At 52.8% G+C, this 24,734-nt stretch overlaps 1 protein-coding gene across 1 annotated transcript in view; it reads left to right on the top strand.

Moving 5' to 3' along the window:
- Nucleotides 1–9,560: 9,560 nt before the first annotated feature.
- Nucleotides 9,561–24,734, top strand: part of UMODL1 (uromodulin like 1) — a 72,359-nt gene continuing 57,185 nt past the window's right edge. Inside the window, exons 1-4 of the mRNA XM_055373635.2 lie at nucleotides 9,561–9,636; nucleotides 14,563–14,805; nucleotides 22,534–22,695; nucleotides 23,742–23,863. Coding sequence (XP_055229610.1) covers nucleotides 9,561–9,636; nucleotides 14,563–14,805; nucleotides 22,534–22,695; nucleotides 23,742–23,863 — 603 coding nt within the window. The remainder of the gene's footprint in view (nucleotides 9,637–14,562; nucleotides 14,806–22,533; nucleotides 22,696–23,741; nucleotides 23,864–24,734) is intronic.

Here is a 24,734-nt window from a genome sequence, read left to right on the forward strand (position 1 = left end):
GGCAAAATCCTACGCAGTGGCACCCAGTGGCCGGCCCTGACTTTGCTCTTGGGTGCTTTCTTCTCCACCCAAGAGGCTCTGAGGTCATCTCTGTATCAGAAAATCAGCAAGATCCGCAGCGGGACAGTGGGGACTGATGGCCACTGTCATCAGCATCATGGTGAGCACTTGAGCTGTGGTTTCCTCAGGACAAATTGGCCTTCCCCACGTGAACTCGTGGCAGGCAGAGAATCTAGGTTGGGACCCTGGACTGCACCCGGTGCTGGGCTCCTGGCCTTTTCCCTCTCCACCCTGCTAAGGCTGCTGTGTCGAGCCCTGGGACCATGCAACAGGGAGAAAGGCCTTGGGACAAAAATGACACTTTCTCAACATCACCCACTGTTGAGGTTACAAGAAGCAGAGAGTGTGAGAACGTTTCCAAATGAAAGTGGGGGAAGGATCGCAAAGAAGCAAGTTAGTTAGGGCTGTGCCCGGCCAGCGCCAGTGCCAACGCCGAGCCGCCTCTGCAGGGGAAACCGAAGCAGATGTGGTGAGATAATACATCCAACCCTGAGCGCTACTCTAACCTGCCAGAGGCGGAGGGTTCTCAGTGAGATGAAAGCATTACAGATGCGTTAGATCTAAGGGAGGGGCCTGCAGAGGCGCAGCTGGCAGAGAAACCAGGGAGGGGCTGAACTGTCAGTCCCGACCACCAGGGATCTGAATCAGTTCACCGACAGCCTTGGGGACATTCACCTTGGGCTCCACAACCTGTCAGAAATGCCCCCAAGCCCAAAGGCATCGAGAGAATGGCCAGGTTGTTTCAGATTGACACATATCCTAATGTACAAGTCAGCCCACACACCCCACCTGCACTGAGCGTCTCTTGTTGTTCACCCCAAATAAACTCTGCCAGAACTGGGGCGGGCCTCGCAGGGGCGGAGAAGAGGGGAGACGGGCAGAGGGCAGAAGTGGATGGTGAGAAGAGCCAATGGAGGGGCCCCATGAGAGTGAGCAAGGCTGCACCCCTAACCGACGTCCTGGGGCTACTGTACAAAGGAAGAACCACAGGCTGGGAGGCTGAACAACAGACCTGCACTCCCTCGCAGCTCGGAGGCTGCAGGTCTGAAATCGAGGGGCTGACAGCGCTGGTTTCCTCTGGAGGCTGCGAGGGAGAAACCGTTCCCTGCCTCTCCCAGGCTCTGGGGTGAGCCCTTCCTGGCATCCCGGGCTCATTGTAGATGGATCACTCCAATCTCCATGGCTTCTCAGGGCTTCCCTCCATGCACCTCAAATCTCTCTCTCCTTCCTTTTGTAAGGATGCCAGTCATTGGATTTAGGTTCACCTTAAATCCAGGATGATCTCATCTAAATTACATCTGCAAAAAGACCCTTTTTCCAAATAAGTTGACATTCACAGGTACCTGGGGTTAGGATTGGACATATCTTTTGCAGGGGTGCAGGGGGCTGCCATTCAGCCCACTGCACAGGGTGACCTTGTGCCACTCAGCCCGCTGCACAGGGTGACCTTGTGCCACTCAGCCCGCTGCACAGGGTGACCTTGTGCCACTCAGCCCGCTGCACAGGGTGACCTTGGCCAAGGGCCCTTCACTTTCACTTCGTCATTGGCAAGCTGCCCTGTGTTTGGACTGGGCCGAGGCTGTCAACCTTGCTGCCCCTCGGAGTCCCCCCAGGTGTCCCCCAAAGAGATTCTAAGCTGCTTTTCCGGGGCTGGAGGCCAGGCATTGGGATTTTTTCAAGAGCTTCCCAGCAGGTGAGCAGCCTGTCATGGGTATCAGGAGACCTTCCTGGCAAATGTGGTGAAGGTCCTTCCTCCTGAGCAATGCCTTAGACCCAGGAACCCAGGGAGGCTGCTCACCTGATCATTAGGACAGGAGCAGTGGAAACCTCTGGCCTCAGTCCCCCTGGAGGAATCCCTCCCTCTAAGACTCTGGGACTGGTGCACGCAAGGAGCTATCGTGAACATTGCTCCCAACTGGCCGCTTGCTTGTCCCCTGGCTCCCCTTGGCCCCAGTGGCGGCTTTGCCTGAATTAGAGGGCGTGAGAGCCACCTGTGTCTCAGCACTGCAATTAAAGCAGGAAGCCCTTTCGGAAGCAGCCGTGTGCACCAGCCTCCCGTGGGTGGAGCAGAGCAAACCACCCACTTCTGCCCTCTGCCCTTCTTCCCTCTTCTCAACACCCTGCGGCCCCCCAGTTTCAGCAGAGTTTATTTGGGGTGAAAAACAAGAGACGCTCAGTGCCTGTGGGATGTGTGGGCTGACTCATACATTAGGACGTGTGTCAATCTGAAATAACCCGGCCGTTGTATGGATGCCTTTGGGCTTGGGGGGTTTCTGGCAGTTTGTGGAGCCCGAGATAAATGTCCCCAAGGCTGCTGGTGAATCAGATCCCTGGCGTTCTCAGTTGGCAGTTCAGCCCAACAGTTTCTCTGCTGGCCGTGCCTCTGCAGGTCCCTCCTCTGATCTGATCGGATTAATATTTGAATCAATAGACTGAGTCAAGCAGAATGTGGGTGGGCCTCATGCAATCAGCCGAAGCCCTGAAAAGAGCAAAAGGGCTGCCCCTTCCCCCGAGGAGGAGAGAACCCCTCCTGCCGGACGGCCTCCGAACTGGAACATCAGCTTTTTGCTGCCTTTGTACTTGAACTGAAACATTACCTCTCCCTGGGTCTTGAGTCTGCCTATGTCGGCACGGGAACTACACGTCGGCTCTCTTGGGCCCCAGCTTGCTGACTCACCCTGCAGGTGGTGTTGGACTTGTCAGCTCCATAACTGTGTGAGCCAATTTCTTATAATCACAGATTTCTTTCTTTCTTTTCTTTTTTTCTTTTGAGACAGAGTTTCGCTTTCGTTGCCCAGGCTGGAGTGCAGAGGCGTGATCTCGGCGCACTGCAACCTCTGCCTCCAGGTTCAACGATTCCCCTGCCTAAGCCTCCTGAGTAGCTGGGACTACAGGCGCCCACCACCACACCTGGCTAATTTTTGTATTTTTAGTAGAGACGGGTTTTTGCCATGTTGGCCAGACTGGTCTCTAACTCCTGACCTCAGGTGATCTGCCCTCCTCAGCCTCCCAAAGTGCTGGGATTACAGGCGTGCACCAACATGCCCGGCCCACAAATTTCTTTCTTTTCTTTTTTTTTTTTTTTTTTAAATCAGTTTTCTGTTTCTCTGGAGAATCCTGACAAAGAGTGCATATCTGAGAATTTTAAAATCATTTATTGGAACTATTGAATCTGTTGTATTCTGTTTTTACTTTTGAAAATCCTCGTGGCTGGGGGAATGTACACCTTCTCTCTTTTCCTCTTAAACATTAAAGCCTGATTCAAGGTAGAGGCAACTCACTGTTGTGATGTCCTTTTATCCCAACCTCAGCCCCGGCAGAAAGACTCCGCACCTTGGGACATTGGTGTTTTCCAGGAGTGAGTGTGCTGGGGCAGCTGCCTGTTGCGATGAGGGCTGGCGGGGAACGATCCCCTCTGAGTTTGGCGTCACTTATTTGGAACCCTCCAGCAGAAAGCTTTCTAAGATGCCACACTATAAACTCATTCATGCAGTTATTGCGTTTCAGTTCAGATTCTATTGCTCTTGCTTCCTTATTTCAAAGCCACATGATGATATCCATTACTGGGTGTAGAATGGCCCTGATGGGTCTAGAAGCACCATGGTCTGACCCGTCCTAAGAGATGATCCAGTCATGAAATGCTGGTGCAGGTGTGGATCGAGCCAGTTATCTTCACCATCTGGAAACAAGACCCTGAAGTCCAGGTGGCCAAGGACTGCACCAGATCTTTTTCTTTTTGAGGTGGAGTCTCGCTCTGTCACCCTGACTGGAGTGCAGTGGCATGATCTTGGCTCACTGCAACCTCCGACTCCCTGGTTCAAGCGATTCTCCTGCCTCAGCCTCCCGAGTAGCTGGGATTACAGGCATGCACCCCCATGCCCAGATTTTGTATTTTTAGTGGAGATGTGGTTTCACCATGTTGGCCAGGAGGGCCTCCATCTGCTGACCTTCTGATCCGGCTGCCTCAGCCTCCCAAAGTGTTGGGATTTCAGGAGTGAGCCACTGCACTCAGCCTGCACCAACTTTCACAGACAGGCTGGAGTCCTGTCTAGAAGTCAGGACACCAGGCCTGGCTGGCACCCTATTCTCGACCATGCTGCCCTCCGTGGTCAGGTCCCAGGACCCAGACATAGGTGGATTTTTGCTTCTGACTTGCATTCGCTCTTTTACATGAACCGTGAATTCTTTGTCCTAACGTTACTTGTTAGGACCGACAGCATTCCTGATGGTGGTGCTAATGCTGTTATCAATAGGCTCCAGAGCTTATCCTTGATGCTCACGATCTCAGAGTTGGAAGAGTCCCTGGCAAGCACCCAGGCCAGTCTTCTCTGGTCAGTGCCCTATGCCCTTAAAACCACCTCAGGATTTCAAGGACAGAGACAAATTAAAAATAGAGGCTTAATTCTCCTGATTGAAAAGAAGGGAAGAGATTTTTCTCTCCTTTTTCTCTGAGCATTACTCTTTTTTTTTTTTTTTTTTTTTTTTGAGACGGAGTCTCGCTCTGTTGCCCAGGCTGGAGTGCAGTGGCGCAATCTCGGCTCACTGCAACCTGCACCTCCTGGGTTCAAGCAATTCTCCTGCCTCAGCCTTCCGAGTAGCTGGGATTACAGGTGTGTGCCACTATGCTTGGCTAATATTTTTTGTATTTTTAGTAGAGGCAGGGTTTCACCATGTTGACCAGGCTGGTCTTGAACTCCTGACCTCAGGCGATCTGCCCAGCTCAGCCTCCCAAACTGTCTCCTGGCCTCTCTGATTTCCTAGGGAGGCCAAACGCCTAACTTAGTCGATCTTGCTCCAAGCTGCAAAACTACCTCCTGTCATGAAGATAGGAGTTCATTCTTCTTCTAGATACAGACAATTAACAAACACAGATGGTAACCCCAGTGACCAGGTGGTTCTGGGGTCAACAGTGTGTGACAAATGGCACTGTCAGGGCCTCTTCCTTAAGGACTAGTTATTGTTTATGTTGAAAACACGCATGCAGTGAGTTGTACCTGTTTGAGTCTTTAAAAGGATAAGATCCTTTCTTTGCAATCTCTTAGCCATTGCTTGTGATGCATATCATCTTCTGGCTTAATGGTTATTCAATAATGAAACTTTTCTTTCTTTTCCACCTTTGTGGAGAGGTTCTCTGGGTTGAGAGCACATGTCTTTTTTCTTTCTTTTTTTTTTTTTGAGATGGAGTCTCGCTCTGTCCTCCAGGCTGGAGTGCAGTGGTGCGATCTTGGCTCACTGCAACCTCCGCCTCCTGGGTTCAAGCAATTCTCTGCCTCAGCCTCCCAAGTAGCTGAGATTATAGGCATGTGCCACCACACCTGGCTAATTTTTGTATTTTTAGTAGAGATGGGGTTTCACCATCTTGGCCAGGCTGGTCTTGAACTCCTGACTTCGTGATCCACCCCCCCCCCCCTTCGGCCTCCCAAAGTGCTGGGATTACAGGCATGAGCCATTGTGCCTGGCCAGCACATTTTATTTTTAATTATATTTCCCCAGTAATGGCCTTACCTACATTTAATGACAATAAGTGATGGATACTTAAAATACACTCTAGTTCTAGAAGGCATTCCCATACATTAATTAATTTGGTTTTCATAAAATCGGGAGGCATTAAAACACCATTAAATTAGAAGGCATCACTATTCCCTTTTGGTAATTTCCCATTTAGGAAACTGAGGCACTGAGTGGATAAATGCCACCCAGGGGACCCTGTCCAGCTGTTGGCAGAACGAGGACTGGACTGAGGGTATTTGGCTCCTAATCCAGGGCTTTCCCCAGGTTCCACTGTGAGGCATGCAGGGTCTGAAAACACACCGGCACGTGCGTGTCCACTGCCCCCCTGGCCTTAGCTATGCCTTTGCTGTGTTACAGAAGCACCTCTGAAGGCCTGGGCGCCTCTTCTGGGAGTTTCTTGTGTCTCTTCGCCTTCCGATCTGCTCTGGCCTTGCCACGAGAAAGCGACAGGCCCACGCTGCTCCTTGGGGCCTGGAGACAATGTCCCAACCCCAGGCCGCACCCTCGCTTTCCATCCAACCCGGCAGCTGCTGCCCGTGGAGGGCCACAGTCTCCGAAGTGGAATGTGAAAAAGGAAAAGTCATTCGGGCTGTGATAAGAAAGCCGAGCTTCTGCAAAGGCAAACGGAAACAGAGACAAAGACGAGGGCACGTGTCTGTGTGAGTGAGGGAGAGAGAGATGGGGGAGGGGAGCAAAACAGAGGCGGCCCGGAGAACTCTCCAGAAGGGTCCGAAGGCTGCCACATGGAGGAGTGGCACTCACTGTCCAGTGTGAAGGTGGACCAGGCTTCTCGGGTGTGGTCGTTCCAGCAGGAAGGCCAACCTTGATTCCACATAGTGAGGAATTTTCAGGCAGAGCCATCTGTCCACAGAAGGGGCCATCCCACTGGATTCGTGGCCTGGTGTTCAGGAGGACGGGGTCCCGTCCCCAAGGTCGTGTGAGCACCCAAGTCACCCGGATGCCGGGGGGCCTATCCTCCAGTGCCTGAGAGAGGGGCGAGGCTGGGAGCCTGCATTTTCTATATGTTCCCTCCCCATGCAGGTTGTCCCCACCCACACCCCGAGAAACAGGGTGTTAAGTCACCGCCGCTGTCGGAGAGCCACCTGGATGGGCTGGTTGCTGGGCCGGATGACTCAAGGTCTCTTCCAAGTCCAAACCATTTTTTGGTTGCATGACTCTCCTCCCTAGCTTGTCCTCACATTCTCCATCACAACCAGCTTTCCCTGAAAGGCCACCCCTTGGAGATGAGGGCTTCTCCCACCCTGCCTCTTTCTGCCTGCACCTGCCTGGCAGCCGTTACCATGCATGCCCATATACATATGAGTGAATATGTGTACATGTGTTAGTGTGGGCATGTGTGAATGAGCATGCATGAGTGAGTGATGTGGCATATGAGTTTGTGTTTGTAAGTGTGTGTAAGTGTGAACGTGTGTCAGTATGTGTGTGGACTTGTGTGAGTGTGTCTGTATGTGTCGGTGCACATGTGAGTGTGGATGTGTCTGTGTTTATGCCCAGTGTGAGCGCATGTATGTGAGTGTGAGTGGGTGTGAATGCCTGGGCATGTGTGCCCTGAAAGCCAGCATGGCACACCAGTGGCCTCCATTGTCTCTCCAGCCCTTGGATGCTGTGTGGGGGATGCTGGCCTTTCTGCACAGAGGCCCTGAGCGAATTTGGGGCTCTCTGCTGGATGGACTGTGGAAGACACACCCCGGCAGTGTAGGACACCAAGTGCTGGAGAATTCTCTCCCTGTTGGGTTACAGTATGGGGTTGTTTTTCTCCTCAGAGTGTTTATATGGAGAGGGCAAACGTGGAAAATCCCTCTGGCCATCATGCAGGAAAATATGTATAAAGGATAACTGGAGAAAAATGCCTTCCGTGGACAAAACACAGACAGAAACACACACACACACACACACACACACACACACACACACACACACAGCAGCAGGGGTATCTTTCATTGTGCCTCAATAAAACGGAGGCTGAAGGAGAGACCAAGCTAGAAACAGACTGTTAATTTTGGGATTTTTTTCTTTAATCATTTTAATATAAAGAGACAGCATGTTACAATGACATTTTATGGATGATTGTAAATTATTATGAAGTCCTCAACTGGTAAAATGTCTTGACTTTGTTCCCCTGTCTTGGGGTCTGTGGTTAAATCATGACAGACCAGCAGTGGAGTGGAGTGTGAAGAACTGCGGCTTGAGGCTTAGACAAGCCTGGGTTTACTCTCTTGTTTACTGGCTGTGTGGCCTTTCTGAACCTGTTTTCTCACCTATATAATAGGGACAAAGGACCTATTTCATAGGGCAATCGTGAAGATGAGAGACAACGGTGCACCAGACGAATTTTGAGTTTTAACCTGTAATATTATCCCTGATTTACCTTGATATTTTATAGACATTCATACATTATAGTAGCAAACATTTTGAGATGATATATACAAGATAATACAAATTCATCTTGCATTTTAAAATGTTCAGATTTACTTAAATCATAATACTTTTTATTCTTTTAGTGTTAATAAAATTTCACTTTCTTGAGTATTATATAATAGCTTTAACATTTATTCTTTTCCTATGAAAACGTTTTTTAATGAGCCAATTCTGCGTGAAGCTTTTGGTTTTCTATAAAAGCTGCTGTGTTCCAAGGACACCCGTTGTACGCAGCCCCTTTGCTGTGAGATCATTTCCAGCCTCCTTTTTGTATTCTTGTCATGGCATCTGACGTTTAGTCATTAGCCAAGCAAATGCAGCAGTTCATCATCTCAGAGATTAATCTACAGAGAATAAAAGAGGTAGCAACGTTGGTGCGGGAGTTAGGTGAGAAGGTCCCTTCTGGAGGAATCGTTTTGTATCTAGAACACCAGGGAATTATGCTCCCGAACCATGCAGCCAACGTGAATCTTTGTTAATTCATCTGAATGTTTCCTCAGTAAAATCAACAAGATCTTCTTCATCCAATGTTAAAAATTGGGCTTCAGCAGTCAACACTAAGAAGTGAGAGGCAATCAACGGTGTGGTATGAAAACATCATGAGCTAGAAAGAACTTAACATGAGATTTAGAAATCTACTTCACATATACCATGATGACTACTGAAATAAAACATTAATCACCTGTATTCTTATCACTCCTCAAAATGTTTTCTTCCTGTCCCAGGGCCCTTTCTGGAGTTTTCTCCATGCTTATATAACTGTACAGAGTTGTCACTTTCATGGAGATGAAATTGCATGCGTTGCTGTTTTGACTTCACATTGTGAAGTATTTGTTTATGCTACTAAAACTTCATGGTGAGCATTTCAACGCCCGTGTAATGCTGCATCCAGATGCTCTGTAATAATTACTCTCCCACTCTCCTGTGGCTGTCCAATTATGTAATTTCCCACTTTAAGTCATAATAAGTAATGCACATCCCTGTGACCACAGCTTCGTGCTCTCAGCCCAAGCTCCGGGAGGAGAGGACTGGGTCAAAGCACCTGGACATTTTTGTGACTTTTCAACTGCATTGTGGAACCGTGTGAAGGACGCTTTTCTGAACGTGATGTACCACTTTGATTTGACGCTGTTTTCTTCTGCCAGTTCAGAACGATAGGGTAAGAGAATACTCCGTGTTGATGGAGAGACTCAGATTTGGGTCTCAAATGTGTTTTCTGCGTAACAACGAGATGGGATCCAGCGATGAGGTCTGGGCTTTTGGGTACTCACCTTTCCTAAAAGATGCCATCTGCTTGGAGCAGAATAGGCTGTGACATGCAGGAGCCCCCAAGGAAACGGCCATGGCAATGGTGGGTGTTAACGAGCAGGCATAAGGGACTGCTCCCAGCGGTGCTTCCTCTGAAGTCATTGCCACCTGCAGCAGCACAGGGGACAGAAAGGCCGTTTCTCCAGGTCCAGGCAGCTCAGGCCCCTATGAGCCCTGGCGTAGCAGAGACCCAGGCTTCTTGGTAGAGGCCCAGAGCCCTGTACTTCCACCACTGCCGGACGATGCTCAGGACCTCGGGGCTGGCACTGCTGGCTCTGGTCAGTGCTGTGGGCCCAAGCCAGGCCAGCGGCTTCACAGGTGAGGGGTCTGGGCTTGGCATGGGCAGTTCTTAAGGACAGGGGCTCCCTGGCATGGGTCTCATGAGGACAGCCCCCTGCGGAGACCTGGGCAGGCAAGGACGCCTCTGCTTGGAGAGGCGACATCTGTTCTTTTGTGGACAAGCTTTTCCGTAAGCGCACATGGTAGCAGATGTGGAGGTGGAGCAGGAGTGCCGGGTAGGGTTTTGGGAAGAGGACTCCCCCAGTGGGAACCTGTTGCTGAATCACCTGGGCGTTCGTAGGGGTAAAATGCAGATTCTTAGCCAGCAGGTCTGGGGTGCAGGGCCTGGAACTCTACATGTCTGTGGGTGATGCAGATGCTGTGGGTCCTCAGATCCCACTGAGAACAGTGAGCTCCTACAGACGCAGAAGCAAGGTCTCCTGAACCTTGGTGCATTCAAGTCCTCGCTTACAGATTTAAAAAAAAAAGGAGACCTAGCCTGGGCAACATCATGAGACCCCATCTGTACCAAAAAAAAAGAAAAAATTAGCCAGCCATGGTGGTGCACACTTGTGGTCCCAGCTACACAGGAGGCTGGGATGGGAGGATCACTTGAGCTTGGGAGGTCCAGGCTGCAGTGAGCTAAGATTGCTCCACTGCACTGCAACCTGGGCGGCAGAGCAAAAGCCCCCAAACAAACAAACAAACAAAAAAAGCCACAATACAAAAACAAAAAAGAAAGGGAGACCCAGAATGGATCAGGGACTCGCCCAGGCCACACAGCTCACAGGGCAGAGTCACCACAGGAGCCAGAGGCTGCACCAGGGCTCTGTCCGGAGTTTTCCCAGGCATGCGGAGAGCAGAGCAGCTTCTAAAAAACACACGGGAGTTCTGAAACCCCAGAATCCAGGGAAATGGGACTGCAGAATTTTAAAATCATTTTCCTCTTAAAATCTGTCATATTCAGTTACAAATTTAAAGGAATCCATTCTGTTTCTAAAATCAACTACGTTTTTGTACTACTTTAACGTTTTTCACCCAGAAGCAGGATTTTGCTTTGTGATTTGTGAAATGGATTTTCCCATTGGAACAGGTAATGTGTAGACCCCACAGTTCAGATGCATAATGGGTGGGAATCCTGGGAAGCTGGAGAAGGTCTTAGGAGGTGTTTCCAGAACCCCTCATTGTATATGAGGACACGGGGCAGAACCTCAGCAACCCCACGCGTGCTCGCCCCGAATTTTCCCTGTGTGCCAGCACTGCCTTCACAGGCATGACCCCACTTCAGCCTTTTGCAGCCACAGGACATGGCTGTTATGTCACAGATGACAAGAGAGGGGCACTGGGAGGGCATGACATGGGCGCAATCATGCAACAGGGGTTTGTGAGCCCGGGTGTGAGCGCAGGTCCATCTGACCCCAGGACTCCTGTTGGCCCCAGAGCATTAGGCTTTCCCATCTCTGAGACCGGAATCCAAGACCCCCGGCTCCTGCTCTGATGGCCCTTGTGGGTCTTTATGGAATGGCAGGATCTGCTAACTGCTTTCTTCTCTGGGCTTGGCCAAGAAGCCAGGCTTGGGATGGCACGTGACCTTGGATAAAATGTTAAAAACAAAACAGGGCAAACATCTCCCGGGTTCCACAGGAGATGAGTGTGTGTGTGCACGTGCGCGCGTGTGTGTGTGTGCATGTGCACGTGTGTGCAGGACGGCTCTGCTGCGGACCAGCTGGGGCCATGTAACGATCAGGTGGGGCCCTGGCACCTCTCTAGACACCAGGAGCTGTAAGTGTCCTTAATGTGATTGGCATCTCTGCTCAGGTTACGATGAAAAACGCAAGCTAGATCCACTCTGCTGAGTTCTTGGTGCAGGAAGTCCTCGGCCTTTGCCTAGCTCGGCATGGTCACTGAGTAGGTGAGCGCGTTCCTTCCGGCCATATTCCACCGTTCTTCATGCAAGTCACCTCTAGGCTCTCAGCCAAGCTGCCCTGGTCCCGGAAGCTGATTTGATTTGTCCTGTTCCACCCCGTACGATGAGGACCTCCCGTTCCTTTGCAGAGCTCACAGTAACTACCCCACTGGTGATGCCAAGCAGCAGGTGGTCCCCATCCCCAGAGGCCCTGCTGAGCCCGCAGAGTGATTTGGGGTTCAGCCCCCAGAGGAGGTTGCAGCTCCAGTCCCTGTTGCTTGTGGAGTGGGGTCGCTGTGCAGCAAGCCTGTGGTCCAGCACCTGTGTTCTGCCCAGAGCAAATCTGCAGCCTCTTCCCTCACCGTGTTTGAGGGCTGGCTCTGCCCTGTTTCTTCCTGGGGTGAGTAACAAGCCCCTGGAGTCCTGCTTTCTGCACACTTGTAGGTTGCTGCGAGGTCCAAGGAGGGAATCTTCAGAGATGCTGCCCCAGTGGAGCGAATAAGGACAGCAGTGGTTTTGTGATCATTTCTGCTCCCATCTCTGTGTTCCTCCCCAGAAATCAATCCAGCTACTCATTGAGGGAAATCAACTGTAATACTGAGCCCCCACCTCTTGGGGGTACAGTCTAGTAAAGCTTAGAGCTCAGGGGTTGAGTGTCTGAAATGCAAGCACTGTATGTCAAATCCTCCGTTCATCCTGCACTGAGAGTCCATGTACTCAGGGCCCCCTGCTAGGTGCCACGGGGGAGCTGGAGGGGACCCTTCACCATCCCTGTCTGCACTGGCTAGGGCTGCTGTAACAAAGAAACACAGCCTGGGTGGCTTAAACAGCAGAAATGGATTCGGTCACAGTTCTGGAGGCCGGAAGTCTAAGATGAAGTTGCGGGCAGGGCTGGCTCCTCCCGAGCCCCTGCAGGAGTCTCTGCTCCGGGCCTCCAGCTTCTGGAGCTGCTGGCAATCTTTGGTGTTCCTTGACAGGTAGAAGCATCACCCTGGTCTCTACCTTCTCCCTGTGTGCCTGTCTGTCTCCACATTTCCCTTTAGTATAATGGCCAGTCATATTGTATTAGGATCCACCCTAATGTCTCCACTTTAACTTGATACCCTCCGTAAGACATTACTGCAGATAAGGTCATATTCTGAGTTACTGGGGTTTAGGACTTTAACACACTAAGTTTTGGAGGAACACAATCAATTCAAACTAGGCAGTAGGGGCTCCCAGGGAGATGGGAAGCCCAGGCACCACGTCAGGGGATGTCCATGACCAAAGAGTCTCGTGGTGAATGTCATGGGGCCAGGGGTCTCGAGAACGGAGTAATCACGTTGATGGAGGGGCGGTGGACCTTGTGTAAAGGAACCAGGCTCCAGTGAGAGATGTGTGGGGCCTGACAGGGTAAACTTGATGCTTGTCCTGCAGCGGGGGTGACTGTGCCTCCTCCTGATCACAGTGGTAACAGCTGAAAAGTTGAACTGGTCTTTTTTTTGAGATGGAGTCTCGCTCTGTCACCCAGGCTGGAGTGCAGTCACATAATCTAGGCTCACTGCAACCTCCGCCTCCTGGGTTCAAGCAATTCTCCTGCCTCAGCCTCCTGAGTAGCTGGGATTACAGGCACCAGCCACCACAATTTTTTTTTTTTTTTTTTTTTTTTTTTTGAGACGGAGTCTTGCTTTGTCGCCCAGGCTGGAGTGCAGTGGCGCGATCTCGGCTCACTGCAAGCTCCACCTCCCGGGTTCACGCCATTCTCCTGCCTCAGCCTCCCGAGTAGCTGGGACTACAGGTGCCCACTACCACGCCCGGCTAATTTTTTTTTTTTGTATTTTTAGTAGAGACGGGGTTTCACCGTGTTAGCCAGGATGGTCTCGATCTCCTGACCTCGTGATCCGCCCACCTCGGCCTCCCAAAGTGCTGGGATTACAGGCGTGAGCCACCGCGCCCGGCCCACAGTTTTTTATTTTATTTTTTATTTTTGTTTTTTTCTTCAGAGGGAGTCTTCACTCTGTCACCCAGGGTGGAGTGCAGTGGCGCAATCTTGGCTCACTGCAACCTCCGCCTCCTGGGTTCACGCCATTCTGCCTCAGCCTCCCAAGTAGCTGGGCCTACAGGCGCCCACCACCACTCCCGGCTAATTTTTTGTATTTTTAGTAGAGAAGGGCTTTCACTGTGTTAGCCAGGATGGTCTCGATCTCCTGACCTCGTGATCCGCCCACCTCGGCCTCCCAAAGTGCTGGGATTGATTATAGGCATGAGCCACTGTGCCCAGCCCACACCCGGCTAATTTTTAAAAAATATTTTTGCTGGAGATGGGGGTTTCACCATGTTGGCCAGGCTGGTCTCGAACTCCTGAGCTTGAGTGATCCGCCTGCCTCAGCCTCCCAAAGTGCTGGGATTACAGGTGTGAGCCACCGCGCCCGGCCTGAGCTGGTCTTTTATCATCAACAAACTTCTCACACACTTGCCACAGAGCGACCCCACTCCACAGGTGCTTTAAGTACCTGCTTACTTGTCTTCCACCTCATTGAAAAGAAAGCCGTCATTGTCATGTCCTGGCCACAGCAGGCCTTCAGTTTGCACTGTGGAGGGAACTGCTGCACATTCACGTCCTATGTGGCAACCTTGAGGCTCAGGGGGACTAAGATGTAGATGTGCACGAGATTCTACGGCCTGTGGAATCAGCTCACATGGAGCAGAACAAAGGGATGTGATCTCTAAGCGTTGATTCCAGCGCTGTGCTCTCTCCTTCGTATATGGACCGTGAGAACTCTGTGCTTCAGGAAGCATGCGTGGGGCCCAGGTGGCACCTCCTCCTCGGTCACGGCGGCTTTCTTAGCAGGCCAGCCTACGTTTATGCTTTATTCTTCTGTGCTCACTCATGCAACAGCCTTCCTGGTGCACTAGCAGGCAAAGGCCGGTGGAGAGGGCCGGTGGGCAGCTTCTGAGAGGCCTGCCCGAGTGCGGGAGGTGTGGTCTCACTTGCTATTGCAGAGGGACGCCTTGCGGATAACCACTCGCACGGATCTGATCCTGGTGTTCTCAGTCGCCTTCTTGCTTGCCTCTTTTAGAAAAAGGCCTCTCCCTGTTGGGCTACCAGCTGTGCAGCCACCGTGTGACCCACACTGTACAGAAGGTGGAGGCCGTGCAGACGTCCTACACGTCCTATGTGTCCTGCGGCGGCTGGATCCCCTGGAGGCGGTGCCCTAAGATGGTTTACCGGACCCAGTACCTGGTAGTGGAGGTCCCCGAGTCCAGGAACGTGACCGACTGCTGTGAGGGCTATGAACAGCTCGGCCTCTACTGTGTCTTGCGTGAGTCCAGGGCTGCTGGGCTGGGGCGGGGCCACCCTTGCCGTCGAGACGCCTGATGGGACAGTCACCGTTGGCATCCATTGGCCCTGAACTTGCTAGATCTTCCAGGAGCACGGCTCCCAGCCTTGACCAGGCAGCAGGTCATCGGCAGGGCTTTCCCTGGCCCCACTCCCAGGTTTCTGAGTCCGTGGGTGGGGGTGAAGTATAAGAATTTGCCCTCCTGACAAGTTCCTGGGTGACACTGACGCTGCTGGCCCAGGGACCCCACTTTGAGAACCTCTGCTGTTCTCAGAGGGCTCCTGGATGGCTTTAAAAATGCAGATGTCTGGGTCTCTTCCTGAGAGAGTGTGAGGGAATTGGCCCAGGGTGTTGACAGAGTGTCAGGGAATTGGTCTGGGGTGTGGCATGGGTGTCGAAAGTTTTCAAAGCTCCCAGAGTGATTCTCATATACCGCTGAGTGTGAAAGCCAGCACTGAACTCTCTTCTACAGCAGCCTTTTCTTTCTAAAAGCTACAGTGAAATGCTTTCGTAGCCAAAATCCTATTCTGAACTCCAATACGTGAAAGAGCTGGAAGGAGCCCCGAGCCTACCACCCTAAGTGCTCAGAGGCCCCCAAGTCCTCCCGGTTCCTCAGTGCAGTTTGGAAGCTGCCTTCCTGTAGGATGCTTGGGGCCAGTTACCAGGGTGACCTGTGTGGTTATGCCAGGCCAGGGTCTGAGCCGTTGGGATAGGGCAGGGACTCAGGGCTCAGCCTACTGACACACAGGTGATCTCTTCCAGGGGAGGGGTTTGTGTGTGTGTGTGTGTGTGTGTGTGTGTGTGTGTGGTGGCTGCTAATTTCTGAGTCAATACCAGATCTGCAATGAGTTTCTGTACAGTCAGAAGGTCCTGCCTCGCACCCACACTGTGGAGGGATGTGGGGATGTATGGCTCCAGCTTGGTGTTGGCCAGGGTCACTGAGACATAAGGGCTGTGACCTCCAGAGTGCAGAAGCCACCAGCTCCTGGGTGCCCCGAAGGGGATCCTGCAGGACCCATCCTTGTGGCCTGAGACTGTTGTACCCAGGTGAGTTAGAGAAAATGCCATACTTTGAGACGAATTAAGAGTCTTTTATTAGCCGGCGACCGAGAGACGGCTAACGCTCAAAATTCTCTCGGCCCCGAAGAAGGGGCTAGATTTTCCTTTATACTTTGGTTTAGAAAGGGGAGCGGGGGTCTAGTTAAAACAATTTTACAGAAATAAAGTAGGCAAAAAGTTAAAAGGATAAATGGTTACAGAAAAGTAAACAATTCCAGGTGCAGGGGCTTTAAGACTATTATAAGACACGAGGCTTTGGGCGTTATCAATCAGACGAATTCCTGGGAACTGTGGATATAGCTCGCCACAGTATCTTATCAGTTAATTGCATTCTTGGATGTGCTGGGAGTCAGCTTGCACAAGTTAAGTCCTTGAGGAAGGGGCTGCCAGTGAAAGAGGCAAGATGGAGTCTGTCTGGCTCTCTTAGCTAAGGGAGAGTCCATTCAGATGGAAACAAGCCTAAAAACAGGGTTAGTAAAAACAAGGTTGGGCATTACAAGACCAGGACAACAGCAGAATGGAGCGTGGACTCCGCAAACCAAGGTGTCTGCCTCCTACAGAAACCAAGGTTCACAGATTGTAGAGTCTGGGGTCTGCATAGACCTGCATGCTGGGCCATCCTGAGTGGGCCCTCCCTCAGCCCCCAGTGCTATTTCACTGATGACAGGGAGAGTTGATGCGTTTCTGTTGCCCCGTTCAGAGGGCCAGGCAGAGAGAGGGCCTGATGGTTTCGGGTGTGCTGTTAACAGGCATGTTCCTCTTTCAGGAGTGTTAAAACAATACCACCATAACCAACACCTCCATCACCAATAGAAACCAGGCAGGGCCAGCTGACCCCAGAGCAACACCTCCATCACCAACAGAAACCAGGCGGGGCCAGCTGACCCCAGAGCAACACCTCCATCACCAACAGAAACCAGGCGGGGCCAGCTGACCCCAGAGCAACACCTCCATCACCAATAGAAACCAGGCGGGGCCAGCTGACCCCAGAGCAACACCTCCATCACCAACAGAAACCAGGCGGGGCCAGCTGACCCCAGAGCAACACCTCCATCACCAATAGAAACCAGGCAGGGCCAGCTGATCCCAGAGCAGCACCTCCATCACCAATAGAAACCAGGCGGGGCCAGCTGATCCCAGAGCAGCACCTCCATCACCAATAGAAACCAGGCGGGGTCAGCTGATCCCAGAGCAGCACCTCCATCACCAATAGAAACCAGGCAGGGCCAGCTGATCCCAGAGCAGCACCTCCATCACCAATAGAAACCAGGTGGGGCCAGCTGATCGCAGAGCAACACCTCCATCATCAATAGAAACCAGGCGGGGCCAGCTGACCCCAGAGCAATGGCCCTTCTGTACTCTCATTGGTTCCCTAGAGGGCCACTGGCAGGATAAGGCTCTGCCTTGGCCATGCTGGTCAGGTGCTGGTCTAAGGAGACCCTTCCTGTCCTGATGCCTGGCCTCATTTCCACTTTCTTCGAGGGCCACACACACAGAGGGGCCTGCTGAGCTACAGTTGCTGCTGTGCAACAACTCCACTCCTAGGGGATAGCGGGGGGCCATTAGGACACAGGTGCTGGTGCCACGGCAACTCGGTTTAGAGCATGTGGGCTTTGCAGTCAGGACATGCCCTGTCCTGTCCAGTCTTACCTGTGAAGGCCACACCTCTTCCTACCTGTTGGCATTGTCAGGACTGGTGAGGGGAGGAGGCCCTGGGGGAGGCTGATCAGCAGCCCCTTCCTGCCCCCGCTCTGCAGGGCCACACCAGCCCCACCCATGCCCACCATCACCTTCTGTAAGAGACCCTGGCCTGCTGCAACAAACAAGTTAATTCCCTCCCAGAAGATAGGGAGGCCCCTCCCCACCACCTGCCCTGCATCCTCCTTCACAGACCAGCCTCCAGGAAGCGCCTCTTGTTGGAATCAGCCCCACTTTTAGAGTGTTAACACCTTTAATTAGGGACTCACCAGGGCGATGCCCTTGCAGTCAGGGAGTCCCGTGGGTGAGAGTGGGCTGCCCTGGGGAGCTGCAGGGAGTGGAGAGCGAGGCCACAGGGAGGGACGTGGGGCATGAGGGGAGGTGGACTCAACCTGTGGGCCCTGAGCCCCTCAGTAATGGCCCCTCAGGTTCTAGAAGGCTCACTCTGGCACAGTGAAGAGGGGGCAGATCTAGAAGGAGGAAGGAAGAGAAGAGGGAGGGAAATAGGCACTGTCTGAGTGCATTCTTTCTAAGAGGCCAGGGCAGGAGACCCTCCAATCCCTCGGGCACCAAAGGAATGAGTATCCCTGGCTCTGCATGTGGGGATCCAGGCTAGGGGAGGCCCGTGCCTCCACCACTGTGGCACAGTTCTGGGAAGGCAGGCTGGGGACGTGGACCGGGGCTCTCTGACCTCCAGGCAGATTTTTGGGGGTTTACCAAGCTGCACTTTAGTGTAAGGGAGTTTGTGGCATTTGAGTGCTGTGGCTGTGGCGACTGTGGGAGGAGGAACATTTCAGGGCACTGAGGACACGGAGTTCTTTCTCAGAAAGGTCCCTGCCTGTGCCGGGGCCTGGTGAAGGGCACAGCCCACGAGGCTTCTGCAACTCCTGCCGCTGGAGGGCCTGTATCCCATTTCTTCCCAGCCCCACGGTCAGAGACACCATGCTGGTGGTGTGAAGGCGCCTGTGGTGGGCGGATTTACACCCCGGATTTTGGCAGCGCGAACTTCTCCATGCTTGCACAGCTCTTTTGATCAAAGCCGCCTTTTTCCGGGATGCCGCACAGCAGGTTGGCTCCTTGGAGCTGGATGTGAGATGGTTTCAGTAAGTGACCTGTTGAGCACCGTGACTCTGATTTGTACAGAATGAAGCAGGGCCCGAAGCTGGACCTGGCAGATGTTGGAGGCCCCTGGAAACACCGGGAGGCGTGAAGGGCAGGAGATGCTCCTTCCTCTGCGGTGGGGCCTCCAGGTCGCCCGAGTGTGGGTGACTCACACCTCAGCTGCCCGGAGGTCTGCGCCTCGGAGTCCTATCCCCCAGACAGTGGTAAAATGCCAGACATGTTTCCTCCTTTCTCCTCCCACTCAATAATGACTTATGCAAAAAAGGGAAGGGAAGCATGGACACACACGTGATATGACTTTCAGTGACTTTTTCAACTTTTTCAGTCCAGCATTTGGAATGCGATGACAACTGGTGCATTATTTTAAGTTTTTAAAAATATAATTACAGAAATGAACACACGAGCCATACAGAAAATTTGGAAACACAGAAAAGAACAGGAGGATGAAACAATCCCAAGCCTGCTGCTCACGAATAACCACCTTTCACATGTTCTTTATGCAGGGCAGACATTTCACAAGAGGATGGCCACTGTGTCCAAGACATTTGTAGCATGATTTTACCACTCAGCAATGTATCCACAGCAGCTTTCATGCCCATGAACATGACTCCACTGCATGCTTTTACGGCCACATGGCATTACCTCATACACACATCAGCATTCATTGAGCAAGCTCTTGCCACTTAACAGTCAGTTGTTTCCAATTACTCATTATCATACATAATGCTGTGATGAACATCACACGGTACAAACACGACTGTGCACAAGTTGGATTATGCGCTGAGGATGAATTCTGAGAAGTGGAACCCAGCATCTTAGCTATGCTCCGTAACTCCAGTGACACCCCAGTTCTGCACAGGATCAACCTCCTGGCAAACTCAGCCTCATTAGGCAAGTCCAGGACCCCCAGAGGACCAGGAGACTCCCCAAAACTTCCTGTCCCCGCATGCTGATGACCAGGGGCCCTTTGGTGAGAACCTCCTGTCCCGACCAGGCGAAGAGGCCCCGAGGAAGGAGGAGGGAGACAGGAGCGACTCCTCCCCAGCCCACCCAGTCCTCAGCCCTGGGAGCCTTGGGTTTTGTTGCTCAAACAGAAAGCTCCCCTGTTGCCTCACTGGACTATGACTAACAGTGTTGCCAGGAGCTGAGCAGTTCTGTTTTATTGTTTGCATTGAGTTAGGGAAGAAGGAGATTTGTGACTTTCTACCAAGTTGGACTTGTTCAGCGTTCTCAGGGCACTCAGTCAGCTGGCCAACTCCAAGGGATGGAGGGGCTTCCCGGCAGTAGCCAGTTAAGATGCAAACCTTTCACTTAAAAACACGCCTCTGGTGATTAGGAAACTATTTTTAGAAGCCAGTTTTGGGGGGATTGTTTCTATTTAAATAGGCTTTTAGTTTAGAATAGTTTTAGATTTGCAGGGAAGTTGCAAAGATAATGCAGAAAGGTCCTGTACCCCCCAACCCAGCTTCCCCTAACGTTAGCATCTTACAGCTCTCGGGACTACTTGTCCTAAGGAACCGACACTGGGCATTGTCAGGAAACTCCATAGTTTATTTGGATTCCCCTGTTTTCCCCCGAATGTCTTTTTCTGTCCCAGGAACCCACCTTCCATTTAGTCCACATGTCTGCTTAACCCTGAGGCCTTCGCTTTTTGCGCTGGGAGACAAAGCAGGGACCTTCAGATTCTCAGCAAGCCTCCACCAGGCTCCTGGCGTTGCCCTCCTCGAGCTGCACCCAACGTTCATTTTTCATGCACGGACATTGGTAGAGCTGCCTGGATGATGAGGAGATGAAGAGTGAGTCAGGGACAAAGCAGGAAAGAGAGCGCGGCTGAGAGGAATGCCCACAGCAAGGCCGGGCGCCAGGCAGACAGGGCTGTGTGAGGAGAGCGGGGATGCAGGCTATCTGCATATTCCGTGACTCTGGCTGCCCCTGCTCTGGCCAGCTGAGCAGTGTCCTTGGTGATGTGGTCCCAACAGAAGCCAGGGCCGCCACCTCTTTCTTCGTTGCAGAGTGCTCTGCAGAGAACTTGGGGGACCCGAGAGGCCGGTCCCTGGGACTGCAGCCTGCTGAGGCTGCCCTTCCGCTTGGCCAATCCCACGAGTTTTCCCCACCCTCGCGGGGGTGAGTCCAGGACCCAGTTACCAGCTGGCCTCCTCTAGTCTTCTGGGCTCTGAGAGGTCTTGAGCTGTGCTCCTAAACATCCCCGGGCCATAGACACACAAAGCTTGCCATGTATCTGGGCATGAACTGGACAGCTCTGAGTAAAGCCCCAGGGGGGCATGGCACCCACCGTCAGGGTGGCTGACTATGGAGGCCACAGAGCTGGGCAAGCCTTCTCTGGGGCCCAGCACTGGGGTCCCTCCTCCCTCTGTGTCCTCCTCATGGCTGCCCTCAGCCTCGTCCTGGAGCTCCCATCTTCTCAGCTTCCTTCAGTCCTGGGAGATGGGGTCATCTCCTGCCCTGGGCCCACCTCTGCCGTCTTGGCAAAGGCACACTGCAGGCTCTGCGGCATCGGGCACACTCTCTGCTGTCTCCTGACCCCTGGGGTTCGGTTTCTTCTCTTTGCCCTCCTCTTGTGCTTCTTGGAGCCCTGAGCATCAGCCCCCGGACTCCTGACAGCTTCCCTTTGGGTGGATTCTCAGACTCCTGCAGTGCTTTCTGAGACCTCTATAAGCCCCTTTTCTGGAAAGCCCACCGTGGCCTCCCTGCAGCCTTGGCTGAGGTCTGGTCCCCAGGACCAGCACACCTCCCATGGGGACCCCACCGGGTTGGCCTCTTGCCTTCCTCATCTTTGCCTCCTGCAGAGGCTGGCCGCATTTCTGTGTCTAGAGCTGCATCTGAGCTGCGCTCACACTGTGAAGGGCTGGGGAGCTGTGCAGCCAACAGCCAGCGGGCTGGCCTCAGTGGCCACCTCCAGTGCCACTCTGCCATGCGTCTCCACATGGGCGAGCAGTGGACATGTCCGACTTCACATTTGCACTGCCACACTCCTGGTCTACACCAGGCCATTCTTCCCGCAGCTTTCCCCAGCTCAGGAATGAAGCCCCAGGGATGCCAGACCCGAAGCCTGGGAGCCTTCCTGAAGCTTCTTCTTCTCTTACACCCCATCCCGTCTGTCAGCACATCCTGTGGACGCCCCCACCTGATCTCCCCAGGGTCCCATGCTGCACTCACCTGCACTGTCACCTAGGTCGGCCCCCACCACACCCCACACCAGGCCTGTACCTCGCCTTGTGGGCGCCAGGGCTGATGTCTGCAGAGCTGCTCCGAGCTCCCCTCTGCCCAGCCTAGGCATGAGCCCCTCTCCAGAGGGTCCTTCCAATCCCCCACACTGCTTCATTCCCTGAGGCTCTCACCCCATCTGAATATCTGTAGATCTCCTTGCACTATTGTTCCCCCAGTGGAATATAAGTTTCCTGAAGGCTGGGCCCTGGGCACCCGGCATTGTGCCCGGCACATAGCAGGTGCTCAACAAATATTGAATGAATGAATGAATGAATGAGCTATCAGGACTTGAAGCAGCAAGGGGCCCTTTCAGGGCATGGTGGAGCCCCCCGGACCTGGACTTCTGAGGCCTAGAGGAAACAGAGACACCTAGGACCCCAGCTGAAGCTGCCCTGGAAGGACAGATGGGCAGAGGATATGAAAGCCAAAGCCAATGGCCCTTCAATGGGGTGGGTGTCTGCCCAGGCATGGGGATGGGCCCTGAACAGGCCACAGACCTACAGGCAGACTTCAGCACCAGGAAGCACCGACGTGAGGTCCCTGTGCAGCAAATCAGGTTTGTCTTTTATCGCCAGCATCATTAATTGTATCATTTTCTCCCAGCCCTGAATCAGTCCGGGCAGTTCACGTCAAGACCCGGGGTCTGCCCCGCAGAGGGGCCTGAACCATCCACCTCCCCCTGCAGCTTGGACACCGACTGTCCTGGACTTGAGAAGTGCTGCCCCTGGTCAGGGGGGCGCTGCTGCATGGCCCCTGCACCCCAAGGTAGGCTGCTGCGGGCCATGCTTATGGACAGGCAGCAAAGGCGGGTCTCGGTGAGGCCTGATCTGTTTGAAGGTGTGGGGAGGAGTGTGTTTCTAGAAGCAGTGACCGATTTCATCAGGAGCCCCCACTGTGTGCACAGGCAGCGCCTGCTCTTAGATAATTTCTTAGTCAAAATCTGGCCACTGAACTCTCGGGGGAGAAATCTCATGGCGCTCTTAGGGGCCCTGAAATGGGAAGACACTTCTGGTGGAGCAGAGACCCGGATTTCCCAGTTTGCCTGGAGAGGCCAGGAGCTCCAGGTAGATTAGTTGCAGGTGTGGAGCTGGCTGTGCCTGCAGTGCCACAGGGGCCTGACGAGCGCCACAGCACCCATAGGCAGGCCCTGCCACCTCAGATGTGTGCCTGCTGGTCTGGAAAGTTCTCTTTTGATTGGGGTCTGCATCCAGGAGAATGGGAGAATGGGATGGCCTATACATATATATATGTATAATGTTACATATTATTTAATATTTAAAATACATATTATAGCATTAGTATGGTATGCAGTAATAAAGCAATAGTATACATAATATCAGATATTATTATATGATAATACTATATCATTATACTACATGCTATTATATAGTATATATCATATTACATATGATATATACTATCCAATATTTGTAGTATCAATAAAATAATGACACAGTATAAAGTAATTTTCTATATCAACATACCAGGACAGTATAATGAGGCTGATAGGCTCTATTTACCTCCTAAGCAGATCTCTTCAAGGGAACGCCCGCTGCTGTGGGTCCCAGGCCCAGCTCACCTCTGAGCAGGGATCGGTGGTCTTCAGGGACATTAGGATGGAGAGGAGCGAGGGGCAGGCAGTGAGGAGATCCCCCGTCTCCTGTGCTAGATGTCTTTTTGCAGGGAGGTAAATGCAGAGCAGGGCCTCTCATGGCCTCTGGTTCCCTCTCCTGCCCCCTCTCCCACCCCAGCGGCTTTTGTGACTTCAACCTGTCCTGGGTCCAAAATCATCAGTGTTTTCCCTTGTGCAGCTCCAGAGAGGGACCCTGTGGGCTCCTGGTACAACGTCACCATACTGGTGAAAATGGACTTCAAGGAACTCCAGCAAGTGGACCCCAGGCTCCTGAACCACATGCGCCTTCTGCATTCCTTGGTAGGTGAGACAGACGGGGGCTGCCTGCACCCTCCTTGTGGCAGCTGCTCAGGCAGACCCAGGTATGGGGCCGTGGAAGGGACCTGGGGGTTGGGGAGGGTGATGTTCCACAGATGGCCCCAAATGACTGACTCTGAACCAAATTCTAGTTCTTAAAAAATCAGCTTCAAAGAGGTATGATTTACATGCAACAAAATGCACACAACTGAAGCGTGTAGTTGGCTGAGTTGTTATGTGTGTACCCTCATAGGCCCGCCTGTCGTGGTGGAGAACGCGGATCCCTAAGCTTGCAGGGGTCTGCAGTCCCAGCAAAGACAGAGCCCCGAGCTCTTCCCTCACCACCCTCAGTCCCAATTTCTTCAAGTTCTGGCTCCTGCTTCGTGGAAGCCAGCACCAACCTGGGAGTGCTGAGATGGGAACCGTAGCCCAGGGCTGGAGAGCACCCTGGGGTCCGATGGTTAGCAGCGCCCCTGGCCTCTCCACACAAGTCAGAAGCACACCCCAGGGTGACATCCAAAACTGTCTCCAGACGTCGCCCACTGTCCCCTGGGGATAAAAACAAACACCCTGGCTGACCCTTGCTGATGACACAGGTCATGCTTTCTGGCCCATCAGCAGTGATTACCAACCAGGATGTCTTCTCCAGCTCAGGCCACCATCAGCCTCGGGAATCCCAGCGTGGACAGGGCGCTGCGTGTCCCCAGGGCCGCCCTCTCTGGGGGATGGTCTGGCTTCAGGGCCGGCTGCTGACAGGGGCCTGTGCTCAGAGGGGCCTCAGCTTGGTCTAATGTGCTGCTGTTGCCTCTGGAAATGCCTAACACTTTTCAGACAAGGGGCCCCGCATTTTCCTTCGGCATCTGTGTAGCTGTTC

Source organism: Gorilla gorilla, chromosome 22 (genome assembly GCF_029281585.2).
Source record: "Gorilla gorilla gorilla isolate KB3781 chromosome 22, NHGRI_mGorGor1-v2.1_pri, whole genome shotgun sequence".
Lineage (NCBI taxonomy): Eukaryota > Metazoa > Chordata > Mammalia > Primates > Hominidae > Gorilla > Gorilla gorilla.